Source organism: Drosophila suzukii, chromosome X (assembly GCF_043229965.1).
Source record: "Drosophila suzukii chromosome X, CBGP_Dsuzu_IsoJpt1.0, whole genome shotgun sequence".
Taxonomy (NCBI): domain Eukaryota; kingdom Metazoa; phylum Arthropoda; class Insecta; order Diptera; family Drosophilidae; genus Drosophila; species Drosophila suzukii.
Window position 1 is genome coordinate 1,171,523 of NC_092084.1, and position 21,365 is coordinate 1,192,887.

The following is a 21,365-nucleotide window of genomic DNA, read 5'->3' on the forward strand; positions in this document are numbered from 1 at the left end:
ACCAGCTGTCACTTGCTAAGTTTTCTGTTTGCCTGGTGTCTGAGACCTGTAAGTTCAGCACTTTGGCTAAACAAATGTTACGAAGCCTTTCAATATGTTGAAGTAAATGAGTGATTTTTAAATTTTAAGCACCAGGTGAACAGGGAAATTCGTAGGTGGCCAACGATAAGTTTTAAGGCTTAACTAGAGGTGTGCCGCTCCAAAATATGTAGGGCCTTTGTTGCCGATCAAGCGATTACCCACCTCTAACGCTTATACTAAACTAACGGGTTCCTTCCAGTAAGAAAATGTTAGCGCCCAGCAGTCACTTGCTACGGATTATGTTGGCCTGGTGCCAAAGTTCAAGAAATAAGCCGTGAAACTCGCAACGGCAGATCAATTTTGTCAGGAAAATTCATTTTTAATTCCTAAAGCTCCTTCCTAGATGTAGGGAACGAAAACAGTGGTAATCTCTGCATTTAATGTCTACGTATTTTGGCGAAACAGGGTCAGAATAAGGAATGCCATACCTCGTTGAGATCGTAATTAAATTCCCAATCGATTGGCATTCAAACCCGGAAACTTTAATGTTTGACCGATTTTCGAAAAAATAGAAGATGTTACGTACTTATTTTTGGACCCAAGCAAACTAGGTTTTTTGGCAATCATTTTGCGAATTAAGGTCGGAATAAGGAATGCCATACCTCGTTGAACTCGTAATTAAATTCCCAATCGATTGGCATTCAAACCCGAAAAGTTTAGTTTTTGACCGATTTTCGCGAAAATAGACGATGTTACCCCTTGTGAAAAATGTGAAATTTAGTCAAAAAATAAATTTCCCGGAATGTGATGAGGATCGGAAGCCTAGGTTGTTAGCTGCTCAAAACAGTTAGTCTTTTAGCTGTGCGCCTCGATTTGACCAAGTTACGACTGAAAAACTGCAAAAAATAATGCAATTTTTGTCTGAAATCCTTCTACCTATTTTTGGACACAAGCTAACTAGGTTTTTTGGCAATCATTTTGCAAATTAAGGTCGGAATGGGGAATGCCATACCTCGTTGAACTCGTAATAAAATTCCCAATCGATTGGCATTTAAACCCGGAAACTTTAATTTTTGACCGATTTTCGTAAAAATAGACGATGTTACCCCTTATGAAAAATGTGAAATTTAGTCAAAAAATAAATTTCCCGGAATGTGATGGGGATCGGAAGCCTAGGTTGTTAGCTGCTCAAGACAGTTAGTCTTTCAGCTGTGCGCCTCGATTTGACCAAGTTACGACTAAAAAACTGCAAAAAATAATGGTATTTTTGTCTGAAATCCTGCTACCTTTTTTTCGACCTCAAGAAACTAGGTATTTTGGCAATCATTTTGCGAATTGAGGTCGGAATAGGGAAAGCTATACCTCGTTGAACTCGTAATTAAATTCCCAATCGATTGCTATTCAAACCCGGAAACTTTAATTTTTGACCGATTTTCGCAAAAATAGACGATGTTACCCCTTGTGAAAAATGTGAAATTTAGTCAAAAAATAAATTTCCCGGAATGTGATGGGGATTGGAAGCCTAGGTTGTTAGCTGCTCAAAACAGTTAGTCTTTCAGCTGTGCGCCTCGATTTGACCAAGTTACGACTGAAAAACTACATTAAATAATGGTATTTAGTCTGAAATCCTTCTACCTGTTTTTGGACCCAAACAAACTAGGTTTTTTGGCAATCATTTTGCAAATTAAGGTCGGAATAAGGAATACCATACCTCGTTGAACTCGTAATTAAATTCCCAATTGATTGCCATTCAAACCCGGAAACTTAAATTTTTGACCGATTTTCGCAAAAATAGACGATGTTATGACGATGTTGTTTTTAAACAATTTTCGCAAAAAACCTGATTCATGTGAAAAAAACACCAAATATTTTCTTTTATATAATTTCTATTGTTTATTTCTCATTATAGGTTTTACAGCTTACACGTTTTCTGATCTTTTAGAAAGCACTTTCTCCATTTGCTCATTTTGATTTTCCTCGGCAAAGATTTTTGCTTTATTCTGATCCCGTTGATGTTTTTATATACGCTGCTATCTTTTCTGCTTGTTTGTTGTATACGAATTTATTAATCTTAAGTTTATATTTGATTCGCTAAAAACTCATTTTAAAAAAGTATTTTGTTTTCTTGTGTCTTCATTTGCTTTCGATTTTGTTCTGCATAATATTTAATTTGTTGTTAGGCCGTTGGTTAGCAATGATAATCGTAATAATAATATGCAAGTAAATTGTTCAAGTTGGATATTATTGAGTGGTTAGATAAGTAGTTCTTGTCGTAAACATTTTCAATATGCTGTGAAAAATATACAATACAAACACATCAATTTTCAAACCACACAAAAGTCGATAATTAATCGTTTATCGTTAATTGTTCATTGTGTCTTCTTGTTTCTTGCTAGGAATCACAGTATTGTGCAAATTACCTTTATTAGTTTCGAAAATTGTTTGCATGGGATGTCTGTTTGCTGTTTAGTGTGTAAATGTTTATGATTCTGTAAATGTTAATGTAAAATAGAACCCGACACGGCAGTGCAGTTGTTGTTGTTGTTGTGGCTCCCTCGCTATCGGTATAGATAGTGCTTCCACTGGCTGTCATCGAAGACAAACGATTATTTCGATAATTCCACTGATGAACACTTCAGTTTGTTTTGTTTTTATACAAATACGACAAAAGAGGAAATATTAGTATAGTTAAATCGTTTTACGTTTGCCTTTTCGGGTTTTCACATTGTTTTTGACTATTTTTAGTTTTTATTTGGGGAAATCACAATATCTATGCAGAATCTTATACATCTCTCTATATGTTTTGTATATATATATATATCGCTTTGTCGTGAACATTAGATTTAGATCGTTGTCTCCTATACTGTAAATATATATCATATATCCATATATATATACGTTTGCATAGCAAGTTTTGTTTGTATTGATTTATGTAGTTCTTTTGTCTTTGTTTGCTGTACTTGCAAGTCCTTGCATGTCCTTTCTGATCTAGTTTCCGTTTCCGTTTCGGTTTTCTACTCCCCTCCGCTCTACTTTCTCCTTGTATATCTGTTATATCAATCGTTGGGATATGCGTGGTGCAGGTGATTTGTGTGTGGATCGGTTGTCTCCCAATTGTGGTGTGGGTTCGGTTTTCGGGGAAGTCTGGGTGTTGGGTAGTGGTAGTCGATTCGATTCGATTGAAAACTATGCTGAAGCCGGGGATTATAGTTCGTTACAAGTAGCTAATTAAAGAACAACAAACAGAACGCAGTGCACAAAATATGAGTCATCAAATTACCTGCCTCTCCCTTTTTTTGTTTTTAAATCTATGCAAAAATTTGACTAAGCAACCCTGTGTGTTCGTAAAAGACCAAATTATCATAAGCTTGTATATCCACCTAATGTACTTAATATACTGCCTAATTCGCAAATAAAACTAAACCGATTTAAGTTAACATTTCAAAAACTGAGTCCGGTTCGGGTGTGATTGTGGTTTTCCGGTTTCGATAAAAGCGCAAATATTAATAAGTAGATATATTCGGATCGAGTTTCTTACAAAGCTCTTAGCACTTCTTCTTTTAAAGCGGCAAAGATTTTCCAAAACTAAAATTGTGTGTTTTTTTCATGTTTTTCATTTTATTTGTTAAATTGTGTTTGTTTGTTTAGATTCTAATGCCACTTTGTGTGTTTTTTAGTTTAAAAAATTATGAATACATTGTTATTATTACAGATATCTGAATTATATCTGGATAAGGGAAAACCAGAGACTCAAATTGCATCTCGGGGATTTTAACATTTTCATTAAATAATACATACATTTAAGGGAGTACCGTGTGGAACAATTATAGCTGCATATTTTATAATAGGTTACAATGCCCGACTCGTTCAAGTGGGTCATCAACTAATTTGTTAATTAACTAATTTGCTTTACTTAAAGAATTAATGGACAAAATGAAAGGATTCTGTTTAAACACTATACGCGAAAAATTGCATTAGACTATGGACGAAAATCGGAACTTATACGATACATATATACGAATTGCCGACGAAGGGAATACATCTGCAGTTTTAGCTTCCCTTGATTTCTTGAACTGGCGTTGGAAAATCTGCTCTGCCCTTAAAGTCTTGATTGTGGTGAAAAGTACTCGAGGTCAAGTTGAAAATTTGACTTGCTGCTAATTGAACACATCGATATTTGGTTAGTCGTACATTAACGAGCAGTTCTGTATAATTGATTGCAAAATAGTCAGGGCATTTTCTTCGCAATTCAGTCAATCATTGTTCGAAGCTGCCCGATGGTTCGTTCTTATTTGGTTTTTGTACATTTTGAACAGATCTTAGTTTAGATTAGACTGGAATGGATATATCGTGCATACCTGTTGCTACGCCTCCATATTCCCTCTCGATCCTTCGGTTCGCAATTTGCTCACTTTGGTTTACAAAACCATGTAGACAATAATCCTCGTGCCACTAATAACTAAAAGTATTTTAGTACAAAAAAAAAGTATTACACAAATAGGCATCATCGTTAATTGTTCTTCTCATTCGCCATACATATTTTAACGTTTTCATTCATTTTTTGTTTTGGTTGTCGTTTTTTAAGCTAATACACAAGTTTTTGTTTTGTTTTTGAAAAGGCGTTCAACTGTGTGCTAGAATATTTGTATAAGCCAAAAGAAGCAAAATTATATGCTTTAAATTCATGCGAGTTTTTCTTCACTTTACAATTGTTTTGTTTCTCTTTTATATATTTATAATTTTGTTTCGTTTTTTGCAGACACTTAAAGCAGTTTTCGTTTTACACATAGAATTACACAAATTTTTTTTTGTTTTTTTTTTGTTTAGGGGGCTTTTGAATCGTTTTTTGAAGAAAATCAGGAGAACAAGGGGCAAATGATGAATAATCCCAGCCACGCCTCTTAGACGTAGGTGGCCACGGCTCCGGCTGCAGCTCCTCCGTTGCTGGCAGAGGCGCCTCCTCCTCCGGCTGCTGCCCCTCCAGACGAAGATCCCGATGATCCGGCTGCTGCCGATGCCGATCCGGCTCCTGATCCGCCGGCTGTGGGCGCCGCCTGGTGCGCCGCAGCGGAGTTGTTCAGCGGCTGTGGACTGACTGGCGGCTGAAGCTTTCCAGGGACATACTGGCCAATGAAAGAGCCATCCTCGGTGAATTGTCCTGGGGTGAGAAGAAAATAATAAGGTCATTTCTGTTATTCTCCGCAGTTTCTATAGTTGTTACGGTGAAAGTATGGTTTCAGTTCTTCAACTTTTCATATCAATGTTATTTTGGTTTTTTTTTTAAATTATTAAGAGTGCCATAGAAATCCCTCGAGGTTCTCTAAGCTCTACATATTCTTTAATTTGATTTTATTATTTATAGAGATTGCGATGGCTCTCTTAAGGCATTATCATAAAATTAAAAATCATTTAAAAAATCGATATAAACTGCTGCAAGATGATATGTAAAAGTTATAAAAAATAACATAAAACTGTGTTTTCTCTAGGTTAGTAATCATATTTATATTCGTAACCACAACCAACACCAGTGGAATTTTTTATTTTATTTGCGTTTTAATATTATTATCATTCATTGTTAATTTAGTTAGTTATTGTTATAATTATCGTCGCGATTTTTTTAACTATCTGGATCGAAGCTGCAGGGAGTTTGTTAAACTAAAACTACTTTGGCAAGCAAACTACAAATACAAATATGTAAATAAACAATAAATACTTGAAAATGAACTCAACTTTACCTTGAAAATTTGTCAGCTCAAAGTGAAGATTAGCCAAAAAAACAAACCTAAATTCAATAGAAGGCTTACTATGACATGCACGCATATTTAAAAATAATTCCAAAGTCTACGCAATTGTCGGTGTTTATTATTCGGTTTTCTTTATTTCAATTGATTTTCTTTCTAATTTAATATGCGAAAGTACATCAACATATGTAAAAAAAATTATACTTTCATATAATTATGATGTTCTCTTCATTCATTCTTTAATATTAAATACACTGAAAAAATAGACTTCTTTTTGTTGCTGTTCCCGGAAAACTAGGAAAACAAACAGAAACACTGTTTCACTGTCCAAAATCAAAGCAAAATTATTAAAAGTCATTACACAAACTAAAAAAATAAAATAAAGAAATAAAAACAAAATACACACAATAGGCTTAAATAAAGTAGTAAACATGTAAGCTACAAGGGTTTCATTTCGATTTACGGCCAATCTAAAACAGAGATTTTACATTCGAGTGTTGCTTTTTTTATAAAAAAAAATTAAATTATAACTTATTTACGCTTCATATTTATAAATATATATGCATTACAAGTAAAAGAGGGAAGAGAGCGGGACAGAGATATACAGAGTGCCGGGCGACAGAGTGGGACAGGTATACATGTGCGCAATATAGAGATTTCAAAAGCGAGCTTCATTTTCCTCATAGTTTCTTAAATTTTTAACAAAAAATTACACGTAGCAGCTGCCCGACGAAGTCCAGAAAACTAAATGAATTTTTTTCAGTGATTCACATGCATTTTCTTCTTCGATTACTACATCTTCCGATGAAGACTTGTATTTTGTTAATAGCCTTTTTGCTGCATCCTCGTTGTTGTTATTTTTGTTGCTGTTGTGTTGTTCATGTTGTTTGGCAGTATTGATTTGCATTTGTTGCTTTAACATATTTTAAAATTTTAATAGCTATATATAAAACCATTAATTTTATATATACTTTAAATTACTCGTGGTTTTTGCACTTAGTCAAATACAAAAATTAGTTGATACCCATCATCAGTTGGGTAGTATTTCTTTAATGGGGTCCCATTCGTTTTTCTTTTTCTGCTGTGATGGTGTTTGGTCTTGTTGATATTTGGGGTATGGGCTCGGTTTCGATATGTTTTGAGTTGCGGTTGCGGTGCGCTGCTTACTAATTAAATCAAAGTCCTTTGCGTCCATATTGGCCAATAAAGGATCCATCTTCGTTCATGCCTGGATATTGGTTGGTGTTGTTGATTTATATTGTATGTTTTTTAAAATTTGTTTACGTGTTTAGAAAAAAGAAAAAATGATACAAATATAATATAAATAATATATAGTGCAGTTACAAATAATAATAATAAGTAATATGAAACATATAAACAAAGAACACATAACAAGGAACACAAAATATGTAAATTGTCTGAAGTTAATTTTTCGTATCGGCGATCAAAAAAACGTGCGCAGAAAAAATCGACTTCCGTCGATATTTTCGATATTTTTGTACCACTTATGGAGAGCAAATGAATGAGGACTTTTTAAGAGAGTGGTTAGTAATGAAAGAGAACGAACAGTCAACGTCGTGCAAAGATCAATAAATCTATCAAAAGAGAACAAAAGCGCAGGGGCTCTCTTCGGTTGCCTGGAAGGAGTTGGGCAGAGCCTCGAACGTCATGCAGCATCTTGGAAGCGGCAAAAAACTTAGAGAGTGCGACTCTCACAGCTCCGATCAAAAATTTAGCACTCAGAAAAAACAAATATAAACATTAGCTCCTTGCTCGCACAGTTAAGTATGCTAGACCTAGGTGAGCAACAAATATATGCATATTTTAAGAAAGTAAAATAAAGTATCCTTAAAAATTACTCATACGACAGGTATGCCAGAATTTTGTCAAATTATTGCTTCTTTGGAATAATTGTTAAAATAGGAAGAGCATAAAAACATATGTTTGGTTTAAGTCTACGTCAGCAATGTGAAAATAAACTTTTAAGTTCAATCATTTTAATCTTGGTCGAAATTTGAAATGGTAACAATTAGGGATACTAAAGATTTTTGTTAACTTGAAAACTATAAACAAATATTTCTTAAGTGCTATTCAAATGACCATCGCTGCATTGGCATAAAGCTCTCTTTGAAGCGCAAGGAAACGAAAGAGCCAAAAGGGAAACAGGACAGGCAGCTAAACGAATAAAGGAAGAGAGCTACCTGACTGATTGGATAACAACAACGTCGGACTGTGGGGTGGGGGGAGAGAAATGGAAAAAGAAGCTTTCTCTCTCTCCTTCATATACCCACACTCTCCTTTAGGCTTTGCGGTGCTCTGCATCCGCCATGCACAGTTCGTAGGAGGGCGGGGCGGCCGCGGGGTTGGATATGGAGTTGGAAGTGGGAGATGGAGATGGAGAGGGCGAAGAGAGCGATTCGATCAATGGAACGGTTGACGCCGACGTCGACGGCGACTGAGGCAGCAAAGGACTTTGCTGTTGTTGATTCTGCAGTTGCAGCTGTTGTTGTTGTTGCTGTTGGGCGGACGTCGACTTGCTGCGGGCAGCGGCAGCGGCGCGAGCAGCGGCAGTGGCCACAGCTGATCATTATCCATTAAAATTTATCCATTTTTCATTTTCACATCCCAATCGTCAAACCAAAAACAAAACGTGGCAAAATAAATCAAGAGGTTGAAAAACAACCAAAGAGAGACAACAAAAAAAGCAAACATAATGGGGTGGAGGGGGGTGCTGTGTTTAACCCAAGAAAGGACACCTCTTTCTGATAGCCCCAAAAACGGCAATGCAGCGTCTTAACCTAATAAAATTATATTCCAGTTTCTCTCCTTTTAATCCTGTACTCTAAAGTACACCATGCTTCTTAATAATATTTTGGGAGGTTATCTAAGATCAAAAACTATACAAAAATACATGTGAAAATAAAAACGTTTTATCTAATGTTACCAATGCAGTGAGGACCAAACTAATGCATTCCAAACGCAGCGTTACCGTTTTTAAGGATAATCAGATAATAGAGAGGAGGGGCACTAGACAACGCGTATGATATATGGATTTCTGGTTCGATATATACGTATGCATATACAATTGGGAAGGACTCTAACCTGTGTCGCCATCCCCGTATTCGGCCATCGAATCGGTGTCGCTCTCCACGCCAGGTTTGTTCGCTGAATTCACGGATTGGCGACCAGCGCTCTTGTTATCCAACCTGCAATTAAAAACAGATAAATCAATTAGTTATCGGACGTTTTTACTTTACAAAAGATTGATAAATTCGATAGTTTTCTAAGGACACGGTTGGGTCAAGGAACATCTAAAATATTGGGTATAAACTGATTTTTAATGTAATGAGTCATGTTCTGATTAATGTTTTTTGATAACATCATAAGAGATTAGATACTTTTTGGACTTACGGTTGCGAGTACTCGTGGAAGCCGCCCTCTTCGGGATAATCCCGCCGGCCGTTGGCCAGCTCCCGATCGTGGACATCGTACTTGCCGCCCCGATTGCGCCGGATGATGCAGATGATGATGAACAGGATGATGATGAAGGCCAGGGCCAGCATCATGCCTATGAACCATCCGGCATTGGCCACCGCCTCGTTGGCCACCACTATTGGTCCCTCAACGGTGTTCGTGTCGATCTCCTGCGCGGCACTCGGCGTGTTGAAGTGCCCATCCACAGAGACGACCCGGAACTCGTAGGCGGTCTCTGGATCCAGACCGCTGACTACCTGGTGGTCCAAGTTCTTCTCCTCGTCTGTTTTCTCCCAATTGGTTACGCCCTTGATCCTGGATTGCACAATAAAGGTTTTGATTAGCCCAAAGTCCATAGCATACAGAATCATATCATATCATCTCACCTGTGCTGTGTGAAGAAGTGAGTGCCTGGATGACCCTCGGTACTTGGTATCCAGTTAACGCGGAATTTGGCCAGTCCATTATCGGAGGGCAGTTGTTCCCAGGAGAAAGAGGGCGTGGCCGGAGCTACATTGATGGCGTCCTTCAGCGTCGTCTTCTCGATATAGTGTCTGCGAGAGGTACAAGATGTAGATATATATCAACACTGGATTAGATAGTTATAAACACTTACTCGGATCCCTCGCCCATTTTCGTGGTGGCGGTGATGGAGATGCGGTACTTGGTGTTGGGCTTCAGGCCTGCCATCTTCATGCGCGTGACCCTGGGATCGGTGACGTGAGGTTCGTACTCACGGCGAGGCTCCACATAGCTCTCCTTGACCTCTTCGAAGTAGATCTTGTAGCCGGTGAGCTTGCCATTGGGATACAGCGGTTTCTTCCAGTGCAGCATGAAGGCCGAGGAGCCCAGGGGATAGGCGTCCAATCCCTGGACCGGCGACGGCACTCCCTCGGGCGTATCGAAATCGATGACCGCGCTCGGCGGACCATTGAAGCGCCCATTGTAGGCCAGAATGCGGGCAAAGTTCTTCGAATCGGGCTTGAACTGGGTGACCAGAGCATTGTGGGTATCGCCCTTCACATGTATCTCCCTCAAACCCTCCTCGCCCTCATTCTCCGTCCAGGTCTGGATCTTGTAGCCCTTGAAGTGTCCCCTCACCGACTCCTCGCTCACCGGCGTCCAGGCCATGTAGCCACTGGTCGAGGATGTGATCTGTCGCATCGTAAAGTTGGTCGGCGCGTCCAAGGGACGATCCTCCCCAGAGTAGCCAACCACCTCCTCGGCGGCCACGTTGGATTCACCCCTGTCGTTGATGGCCACCACCTTGATCAGGTACTTGACGAACGTCGGCTGATCGGCGATCACAATGTTGTTCTGTCGCCAGTCGAAGATGTTGTTGTTCTCCCACGAGGCGGCCGGGATGTCGCGCTTCCAACTAACGTAGTAGTGGAAATTGGGGGCATTGTGCTCGATTTCCGGCATGGGTGTCCACGAGATGACCAGGTTGTTGGGCTCGGTGCCCTGGCCGACGACATTGTCGGGATTCTTGTACGGCACATCCGGCTGGGTAGTGCAACTCTCGCTGTGCGCCGATGGCGGCGAGGCTCCGATCTTGTTGAAGGCAATCACGCGGAACGTGTAGTTGGCCCACGGTGACATCTGGACGACAAACGAGGAGTCCGTGTTGGGCACCTTCTCGTAGGCCGCATCCCAGGAGGCCGGCGTGAAGGAGGTGTTGAACTGGATGGTGTAGTGGAGGATGGGCGAACGGTTGTCGCCCTGGGGCTCCCACTGAATCTCCGCCTTGTCGGCCTGGCAGGTGATGCCCGTCAGTCGGGGGGCATTCGGCACATCCTGAACGATCAAGTTCGCCCTGGCCGTCGCCTCATCCAATTTCGTCCGGGCCACACAAGTGTACTCGCCCGAATCCAGCTCCATGGTCTTGGCAATCGTCAGGGAATTATCGTTGGTCTTCACGAACCTCGGCTGGGCCTCAAAGTCAATCGACTGGCCGTCCTTCCACCAATCGATCTCGATCTCCAGCGTATCGTCGTGGGCCTCGTTGCAGCGGAATGTGGCCGATTGTCCGGCGGCCACCTCGTAGTTCTGCGGCTCCTGGGTGATCCGCGTGTGTTCCATGACCAGCAGCGAACCGTCCGCCTGGATCTCACCGAACTTGTTCTGCGCATAGCATGTGTATTTTCCGGCATCCGAGAATGTTACATCCTGAATCTCCAGATCACCGTTCGCCTGGACATTGTAGCGACCGCCGGTCAGCCAGTTGCTGGCCCTCAGCCACTTGACCAGCGGCTTGGGGGATCCCTTCACTCGACACTTGATGGTCACATTCCGGCCATCTACACTGGAAACGGCCGATGGCGGCACCTCGATGGTTGGCGGCTCAGCCTGGACATTCAAATAGACATCCTTGTACACATAGCCAAGGGAGTTGGTGGCGTTGCACCCATAGTTGCCAGTATCGCCCTTGACCAGGTTCACGATGCGGATGGTGTTGTCCGTCACGGTTCGTCGGGGATTCGGGGGCGTCTGCTCGATAGGCTTGCCATTGTGTATCCAACTGATCTTGGGCTCTGGGACACCGGCGGCGCGGCACTCAAAGACCACCTCCTCATCCTCGGCGGCGGTCTGGAAGTCGGGTTCCTTGGTAAAGTACGGCACGGAGTTGACATTCAGGATGATCGAGAAGGACTGGGCGTTGCCCACGCCGTTGGAAACGTCGCAGGTGTAGGTGCCGGCATCATCGAAGTTCGTCTGCCGGATGACCAGCGATTTGCCGTAGTGTCCCTGGGTGATACGGTCGCTCCACTGTATCCGCTGCCCGTCCTTGCTCCAAACGGTCTGCGGCAGCGGCGTTCCACCGTAGATGCAAAACAGTTCCATGCGCTTGCCGCGAAGGGCCAAGGATTGGCGACGGGAGACATATTGACGCACGGGAGGATGCTTGTTCTGGGAGGCACTCACGCCCATCTGCTTGACGTCGAGGAGCACCTTGTTGCCAATCTTGTATTCACTGCGGAACACCGAGGTGGCCGAGCAGGCGTAGTAGAAGTCCGAGCTGGCATCCTCGCGGGTGATGTTCGAGAACCACAGATTGCCCTCCGGATCGAGGGTCATGCGGGAGTTGTTGATCGACTTGATGCTGCCGTCGGTGGACTCCTGGATCATCCAGTTGACGGTGGGGCTGGGGAAGCCGTCGGGTGCCGCGCACTTGAGCATGAAGGGCTCGCCCTCCACGGCCTCCAGGGTCTTGGCCGCCTCGTCTTTAAAGGCGTTCAGCTCCGCCTTGCGCACATACACCGAGTTCGAGGTGGCCGTACCGAACTCGTTGGATGCGAAGCACTGGTAGTGGCCGCGATCCTCGTCCTTGGGCACGGTGATTACCAGGGTTCCGCGACCCGGCTGTCGCAGCATCCGGTCGTCGTACGCTTGCCAGTCGAACTTCTTGCCATTCTTGATCCAACTGTATCTGTTGGGGGGTAAAATAAGGGAGAAGGGTGTTAGCAAATGGATTTGTACTCTTGAACCAAAAAGATGGTTCCCTAAATTGTGACAATTCTAAATACATTTTTTTCGTGACCTTAGGTTTTGCATATCAATTCAATTTATGATCTCAATAGCTATATATATTATACACCTACGATATTATTTTATTGATATATTAAAAAAGTAAATAAAAATTAGTAATCATAAATGAACTAAAGAAATATTCTGAAACATCTTGGTTTAAATGTTTTTCGTAAGAAACCATTTATGGATATTACAACAAGTAAAACCCTCAAGATAGGGCTAACAATAATTGTCTATATGAAGTAGTTTTGACACACTGAATTCCACAATGTGCTAACAATAAACAAATACTTGTGCATAATTTCACTTGCTTTGAGATAAATTCACCAGTGGCCCGTGGGGTTATCTAATTCCTTTAATTGTTTTAGTGGACATAATCCCCATAGCCCCCGTCGTTTTTCCGTATTTCCTCACTGGCAACCGACTCATTAAGATCGAGACTCGCTAACATGATAATTTCCACATTTAATTCCGCTTAATCAACATTTCTCGAGGCGGCGGAGAGCAAAGAAGAAAATTAAGATAGTTTTTATGCACAAATTATGACAACTTGTTTAATTTCCAATTGCGAAAAATGTTGATTGAAGTGTGTGGAAAGGGGAGAACAGGGGCGGTTACTAAGGGGGTAGCAGATTTTAGCTTGTTTCGTGTCTCAAGTAATTGCAATCAAGCCGCAAAAGGAAGTCAACGAGCTGAGCCCATTTTTTGCTGGTTATATATTATTCAAGTTTGTATCTCATCTGGCATCTTTCAGTTTCTGTTTGTAACTGTAACTATGCCAGAGATTATAAATATATTTTTACAGTACAAATAAATTTTTAAAGGGAGTACAATTCGAAAAAATTAATAGCAGTTGGGATTGTTTGTTTTTACAGCCACTATATGATCCTCATTTTGTAATTAATGTACATTTTTCAAGATTTTACTACTAATTTTACCGCAACTGTAAATAGTAGTGCACTTTAGTACATATAAAACTCAAAAGCTCGAGTCAATTATGTTGGACAAGCCGCTCTGCTTGAGCTTGTTAAGCACATTTTTTATTATATTTTTTCCTTAGCCTGCCATACTTTACATAGCATTTTTTCCAAAGTATCCCCACACTTTTCAGCTCTTTTCATCGGTTCTTTTCGACTCGGTCTTGACGACGGGTCATGCAATAGGTCAATCATTTGAATTGTTTTTAAGTGTTGTAAGTTGAACTGTGAAGAGAACTCTGGGGAATTTGGAGTGGTGAGTGGGTTTGTTGAACTGCAGTGCAGAGTTAGCGCGCTAACAGATTTCATGGGAAGCAGGCAAGTCAAGAGCATGGATTTTAATTGGGTATTCCTCTAGTTTTCGAGGCTTTAATTTAGTTACCCGCCTTAAAAAAATAGCGTGTTCATTTTTGTCAATGAAAAGTGAATTGTAGCTCCTGGGCCAACCCTTTTTCCGGGTCAAAAAGTCCACCAAAATGAGACAGCGCATACCAGGATTTCCATATCAGACCACGTGTATCGAAAGTGGGAAAGGGAATGCCCTGTGAACAGTTACCAATGACACATTAAGGCAGGGCACCCCTGAACTATGCACCCAAGCAAACTGGTCGGCGGGTCAATAAATTGCCAGCTAAGTGGAGTAGCAGGATGCAAGGATACCAGGATACCAGGATACTAGAATAGAGGCCTAGGCAGTCAAGCGTTAAAGCACGACGTCTGTCGCCATCGCTCGACACCATCAAAACTTTACCCACACCCTTTACCTTTTTTACCCCGCTTTGCCAGCCAGCGATGCGGTCACCTGAAACGGTTGCCAAAGACAACAACTAAATGGCCAGACAACAGCTGCTCGGCCACGCCCCCGCCACTGTCCCGCCCTTCACGACGCCCACATAGTCACGCCCCCAGGAATTCGACGATTTGCAAGTTGAACGATTTGTACATTTATTCTTATGACTTTTTTATACGGTATCGCTGTCCTTAAGGGGTATGCAGGTTTTTCGAAATCTACCTGAGCTCAGTTATTGTAAATTTTTTAAAATGTATTAATTATGAATGATATGATGATGATGATGATTAATTATGAATGATATGATACTTTAAATAAATAATGCTATCATAAGTAATTACTTAATGACTACGTTTTTAAAACTGAAGCCACTGATCTTATATGTTGACTAGGGTTTTCCAAGCTGCTCAACCTGCTTTATTATTTTATTTTCAGCTTGGTTTTCTTTTTCAAGCAGCTGTTCGGAGAGACCCTTTATCTTACTTCTTTTCCTGGACTTTTTCTCGACTCCACTTAACCCTAAAGTGCACTGATAGTTTTAGGGTTGACTTGGCTTCACTTAACTTCACCGCCCCCTTTTGCCAGTGCAGTCACCCCCCTGCTGTCTTTTCACTGGGTTTGCCTTTGCCTTTGCCAGCCGTTCATGGCGATAGAAATCTGGAGGGAAAATGCCCAAGAAGTGCCAGGATATGGCTGCTGATGACTCATCAGCCCGGCTAAAACTGCTTTGCATAAAAGTGGGTGGGGAGGGTGTGTGTGTGTGTGTGGGAGTGGGGTGGGCGGTTTGGCGGTTGAGCTCCATTTCTGCATTACATTGGGGTTGCAAAATAACAAAATGCCGTAGCATACTTTTTTGCGCGCTCAGCGACGAAGGAAAGTGGACACAGCGAGGGCAGATATGTATGTATATACACATGTATCTATAACCCAGTTATATACATAGACCTAGCCGACTTACACATAAGACCACTTTACTAGGATCTTGGAAATAGCAACATACTTAGCCGAACATTATTATAATAAATAACTCTATCAATTTATTTCGAATTTATTTATATAAAAAAAACAAATTGTTTAAATATTTATTTGGTATACTTCTGATATTTTATTTGATGTAACTTTTTTATAATATTTATTGCTTGAATATTTGTTTGTTATTCTATCTGTTATTTTTTATAAGTAATATTTGATATAACTTAGGGATTTTGACCTCAAGCTCTATTACTGTGACCTCAATTGTGCTTTTTTAGAGGCTAGAAGTAAGGAAAAGGAGCCAAGCCAAAACCGCTTTTAGCCAAAGGGAAAAGCTCTCAAAGAGGGGGAAAACGTGGCAAAAGGGGGGCGGGAAAGACGACGAGACAGTGGTCGGAAAGGGGGGTCTGACCAAAGTTAAACAAAGGGACCAAAGGGGGGACCAAAATGAGTATTAGGTATAGAAAAGCCGCATCCTGCAGTAAGCCGCAAATAATTATACCCTGAGTAGCATCAACAGGTCGAAGGCGGCTTTTTTATTAGCCATCAAAAAATATTGATCAAACAAAATGCGAAAACACTACGAAAATATACCATTAAGACATCACATAATCCATTGAGTTGTGGCCTAAAAAGCTGGTTTTCTTCTAAACATATAAAAACATTCCGAGTTATAGAACATTTGATGAAAATACTATACAATATTTATATCTCATCAACTATGGATTCCCTATAATTAGTTTGCACCTTTTTTACAATTGCATGCATTTATTTAAGTACATACATTTTGTATGGCTCTTCGGGGAATTTCGCTTAGAACATTTAAATTAGTTAGTCATTTCTTGTATTTCATTACCCAAATTAGTCACGCTTTCTAGAGTCCCAAGAGACTTTAGAATACATTGCCTTTTCGCTTGGACTTCATTCAGAATTAATTCCGTGAATTTTGTCGGCGGCGGTGGCCAAATGGCGAAAAAGTTTAAATGGCCTCCGGGCTTTTTTTTTGGCTTTAGAGGGGTTGCAAGTAGAGGAGCTGCCGACAAGGGATGGCCCAAGGACCGTTCTTTTTTTCTTTGACCCGCTTGTAGAAAACAGCAGAAAGCTTTTTCGGCTAATACCAAATCGTGAAATCCAACAGTTCGTAAGAAATTGGGCGTGTTTGCCCAACGTCGGCGTTTTTGTTTACATTTTGTGCGTGTCAAACTTGCAATGATACCGAAAAAGAGTACAGTAGAACTTCTGAAACTTGAACAAACATAAAAACTTGCATGTACCAAATGTAAGCCCTCGGATATTCAATTGTACCTTTAGAATTTTATAGGTAGTCCTTTGAAAACCCTATCTTTTTTGGAGTGTTGCCTGTGTTTTGTTAAAAAAAGTAGGGCGGAAGTAGGAAAAGCGGAAGCGTCTCCAAGGTATCAACATACTATAACAACAATACGAAACACGAAAATAGGACATTGGGCAATCTCAAACGGGGTAACCAGCGCGCATTAATGGCCGACCAACATGCAAACACTACAATGTTTTTATAGTTCGATGGCAGGCCCGAAAAAGGAGCAGCAGGGAAATGCAAAAGAGGTGGGCGGCGGAGGGGGAGCAGGTGACACACGACCTGTGACCTGTGACCCCTGGCATGGCAACAGTTGATGGATGGGCCCAAAGGAGCGAGCAAGTACAAAAATTAGGTGTGACAACGACCCCGAGGGAAAAGAAAGAACCCAACAAATAAAAGAATGTCCACTCTAATAATGTTAACTAAATCATTCCACTTTCGTATGACAAATTAGGTAACTCCACGAAAAAATTAAATACTCCCCATGCGAAATCCGGATGTCTTGCAATTTTGTTAATTAACTATTCCCCTTTACTCGTAGAGTAGAAGGGTATAATAGGCTCGTCGGAAAGTATGTAACAGGTCACAAGTTGTATAAACTACTTAACTAAACACTAAACTAGAGCAACGAAATATGTAAGTTTAAAACATTCTGATATCATGTAAGTGCAAACTTTTCGTGCTCATTTTGCTTTTCTTGTGCTTTTGATCAAGCAAAAGATGTGACATTGCCGTGACCTTCTGTTGGTTGCCCAATCTGTTCTGTCCATCAGTCGAAAATTACAGCAGTTGAAATGAAGTAAAATTACAACAGATACGCAGTAGCATTGAAGATTAACATTGGAAGACTGAAACACTGGGGAACCGACTGAATCACCGGAACTTGGGGCAACCATCAGGCCAGAGAGTCGGACGAAACTAGCTGGTGGCGATCGGAAGCAATTTTTCAGTTCTGTTTCATTTCGTCGAGGTTGCTCAAGTTCAAGTGGACTCCCTGTTTATTATTATTACGCCCCCGCGTTTCCCACTGACTTGATTTTACTCATCGTATCAACGATGTCAAAAGTCAGCTATGAGTCTTTCAATGCGTTTTCAATTGCAATTACGGCACATTAAGAGCTCTAAAGGGTGACTAGATATACACAGAGAAAATTGAATACAGTAGGATTATATTTTTGGATTACAACTTTCACTCGTTGTGAATTTTAATGTCATACTATAAGTGCATACCAAAAATAATTAATATTACTTGCAAAATAAGCGACATTATTTATACTATATGATACGTTTTCTCTAAGTTCTCCTGATATATTGATTCGCAAAGCGAAAAAGAGAAGCGAGGGGAGGCACAAAACCAGATAGAAAAGGATTAGGCGGGAGCAACAAACGCTTTTAGCCAAAACAAACAGCAAAGAGTTGCCACGTGCCGTTCTCAGAAAGGGGGTCTTCTGTCCAAAGGGGGCTTTGATGGCCAAGAGTTGGGAGCGGGGGAAACGGGGAACGGGGCAGGACGATGACTCATCCAGCCAGGCATAACTCCACTGACTGAATTGAATGAAAGTGCAGCCACCAAAGGGGGCTAGCAATGTATGTAGGGAATGGTGGCACACCAAGGTTTGTACTTAACATCTGACATGAAAAACAACACGAGGCTCAAAGCTCCTAGTACAGTGGGAAATATAGGAAATACATTACATCATATTTATATCGGGAACAGAGCAAACAATATGTTACCAACAGAAAATATATGGCAAAGGACAGGTACAAGTTTGTCCTACTTTAAATAATTTTTTGGAATATCAAAACATATCCTCACTGTTCGATACCACTGTGCAGGAGGAGAGAAAAGGAATTGGTGAAGGGGATTCCCCTTGAAGGGTTGCACCCGCATTCCAATGCACACACACATACTTGAATCGACTGAATGGAGTTCCTTCCTCCTAAAGTTGGTTTTTTTATGTTGCAGCAGGATGCCGCAACATCTAGTGGGGGAATGAGTTTGAGTAGACGTCTAACGACTTGCAAATATTGTCTGTATGTTGTACATATTTAAAAAGCCGTTTTTGGTTTTACGAGCTATAAAAGATGACGACGGTGGTGCGGATTGTGTGGGAATTTGGGGAAATGCCTAAAAGATTCTGTTTAAAAAGGCGGGGGAGTTTCCCTGTGGAAAGTTAAACAAGCAAAGGTTTTGTGTTTCGGGGTTAGAGAAATACTTTGAATATTTCTTTACTAATTAAGAATACACACAAAATAAAAATATGCCGAATCCTAAAGCATAGGGGTCAAATGCCTAGCATATGTATAATGTACATACAATACACATATGCATGTTAGCCAGTTAACTACTATTTTAGCCCCCAAATTTCGATAGCAACATCGTTTTACGCCCAAGGGGCATCCCCCAAATACACACATGCTATCCCTTTTGCACACAAATCGATGGCTACCTTTTTGTTGGCAAAGGAAATGTGCACTGAGAAAAAGGTTCCATGTGCAAATGAAGTACATACTCAAAAAGTGCTTATAAAATATTTGTAATTTCTGATATATAATACAATTCTTAAATAATAAGTAATATTTTTGTTGTCAATACTTAAAATTGAATAATATAACCTTCTTTTGCACTATTTTCCCCTGTGTGTCTCCTGTTTGTTTTGTTAGGATACCTCTGTTTTTGACAGCGAAATCAATAAACCAAAACATTTTGTTACTCCAGCGGAAGAAATTCGTGTGCGAAAAGAAGAAAGATAAAAACAACGGGGACAGACGGCTGAGGAAGACACCTGTGGACACAGGCGGCAAACACCTGAACCGGAAGTGGCGAGGTCTAAAAATATGTTGATATAATTTTGGGTTTCCATATATTTAAATATCCAACGTTAGTGCAACGTCATTAAAGTCACGGGGTCCAAGGAGGAAATTGAAACCCAGAAACCACTCATTCCGCTCGTAATTGTTAGTTGGGTAATGTTTTTTGTTTTCCCCTTCTTTGGGTTGGGTCCACCGTATAAAACCATAAAAGGGTTAAAGAGCGCTCGGGCCACCGTTAGAAGTCGTCGGCAGAAGAACACAAGAAGGCCGGAGTGGGGAATCATGATTATGAATGCAATACGCAACGTGAGAAAACTTTGGGAAAAAGGCAACAGAACAAAGTTCCTAACTTGTTTCTAGATTTTCACTATTTTTTGTTGAGCACAGTTTTTTACTTCAGTTGAATCTTTGGCCGGAGATCTGAGTGCAAGTTTTTATGATTTATTCCGTCGTGAGGGGAATTTCGACTGCAAAATAATGCCGAAATGGAGCAGATCTCAAGATCTGCCGAATTACTTAAGCAATTTTACGTATGACAGATTCGTGTCGAGGTTTAATTACAGAATGTATAATATTCTTGACGGTTTTGAGTCTTTTACCATGTATTATGTTCTGGAGGATTGGTTTTTTTTTCATATATAGAGCACACATCTCTCTTAGATACGGGGATTTTATTGTTATTAAATTAAGGTTCTTACGAATGGCTTTCAAAGTACATGCTTTATTTATTACCCCTGAACAATGAGTCATATAGGGCTTGCCAAAAAAATAAGAAATATATCTCTTTACTTTCCACCCTCCAGAGAAATACAAATTATATTGTAAGGAAGCCCCACTCTCATTACTCGTTCTGTCTTACTTTTTCCGCTGTCGCTGTCGATTTTCTTGAATTTGGCTGCATTAATATGCCAAAAGATACTCCCTCCGATTTTCTTACCCTTCTGCCTCGTTCCTCGATTATACGTTAATTCTTTATATGCGCAATAGCCGAAGTAAGACGGAAAACGAGGAGAAGAGGGACGTATATAGAAGCCGAATAAATGACGAAATGGCAACTAGAGACAGCAACACAGAAACGTGTCGTCACCACCCACCGCCCACCGTAACCTTTCACCCCTCAGTTTCCCTTTGTCCTGTGCCCAAAAAGTTTGATTGATACGTATGAATCATGCTTTTCCCCGCACAAGGGAAGTACAGTCAAACTAGGCTAAATTGAAGTACTGAAATCAGAGTTGCTTTTCAGACCAGCTGATAAACAGATCAGAGTGACCATGCCAAAAAAAGAATTAGTTTTGTTTATTTTCATACATCTAAAGTAATTTCTATAATATTATTATTCCACAAGTCCTCTTTAAGTTTTTTATATATATTTCGGATATATTTTTTAATTTTGGTTTGTCTTAAGAGGATTTACTGTATTTGCCCAGAAATTTGATGACTCCATTCCTTTGGGGTTGAAAAGTTCCGGATTTTAATCGGACTACTTAACAACTGAATTGCTCAGTTGCAGTTTTTTCCTTAATTTTTTTTGCCCTTTTCCCTCGATTTTATTTTCGATATTTTTTCAGGGGTGGCAGAAGCAAAGTTGGCGCCAAACTGACGAGACAAAATCATTAGGGAAACATGAAGCTAAAATAACAAATTAACGAGGGCGAGATGGAAATTGCGAGAAGGGTGGGCCCAGTGGTGGAAAATAACATTCAAGGACA

At 40.6% G+C, this 21,365-nt stretch overlaps 1 protein-coding gene across 5 annotated transcripts in view; it reads right to left on the minus strand.

The window, feature by feature from the left end:
- Positions 1 to 1,889: 1,889 nt before the first annotated feature.
- Nrg (Neuroglian) overlaps positions 1,890 to 21,365 on the minus strand; it is a 41,125-nt gene continuing 21,649 nt past the window's right edge. For 3 of the 5 annotated variants that reach the window (XR_010654901.2, XR_010654903.2, XR_010654902.2), the window contains exons 4-9: positions 9,853 to 12,666; positions 9,623 to 9,790; positions 9,174 to 9,551; positions 8,865 to 8,968; positions 7,964 to 8,342; positions 5,871 to 6,990 (exon numbers count right to left, since the gene is read on the minus strand). Coding sequence is in view for 2 of the 5 variants with exons in the window: in XM_017081461.3 (XP_016936950.1) it covers positions 4,923 to 5,179; positions 8,865 to 8,968; positions 9,174 to 9,551; positions 9,623 to 9,790; positions 9,853 to 12,666 (3,721 nt within the window). In the remaining 3 variants the exon portion in view is untranslated. Of the gene's footprint in view, positions 5,180 to 5,870; positions 6,991 to 7,963; positions 8,343 to 8,864; positions 8,969 to 9,173; positions 9,552 to 9,622; positions 9,791 to 9,852; positions 12,667 to 21,365 lie in introns of those variants that run through there. The other 2 variants (XM_017081461.3, XM_017081462.4) reach the window with 2 other exon arrangements.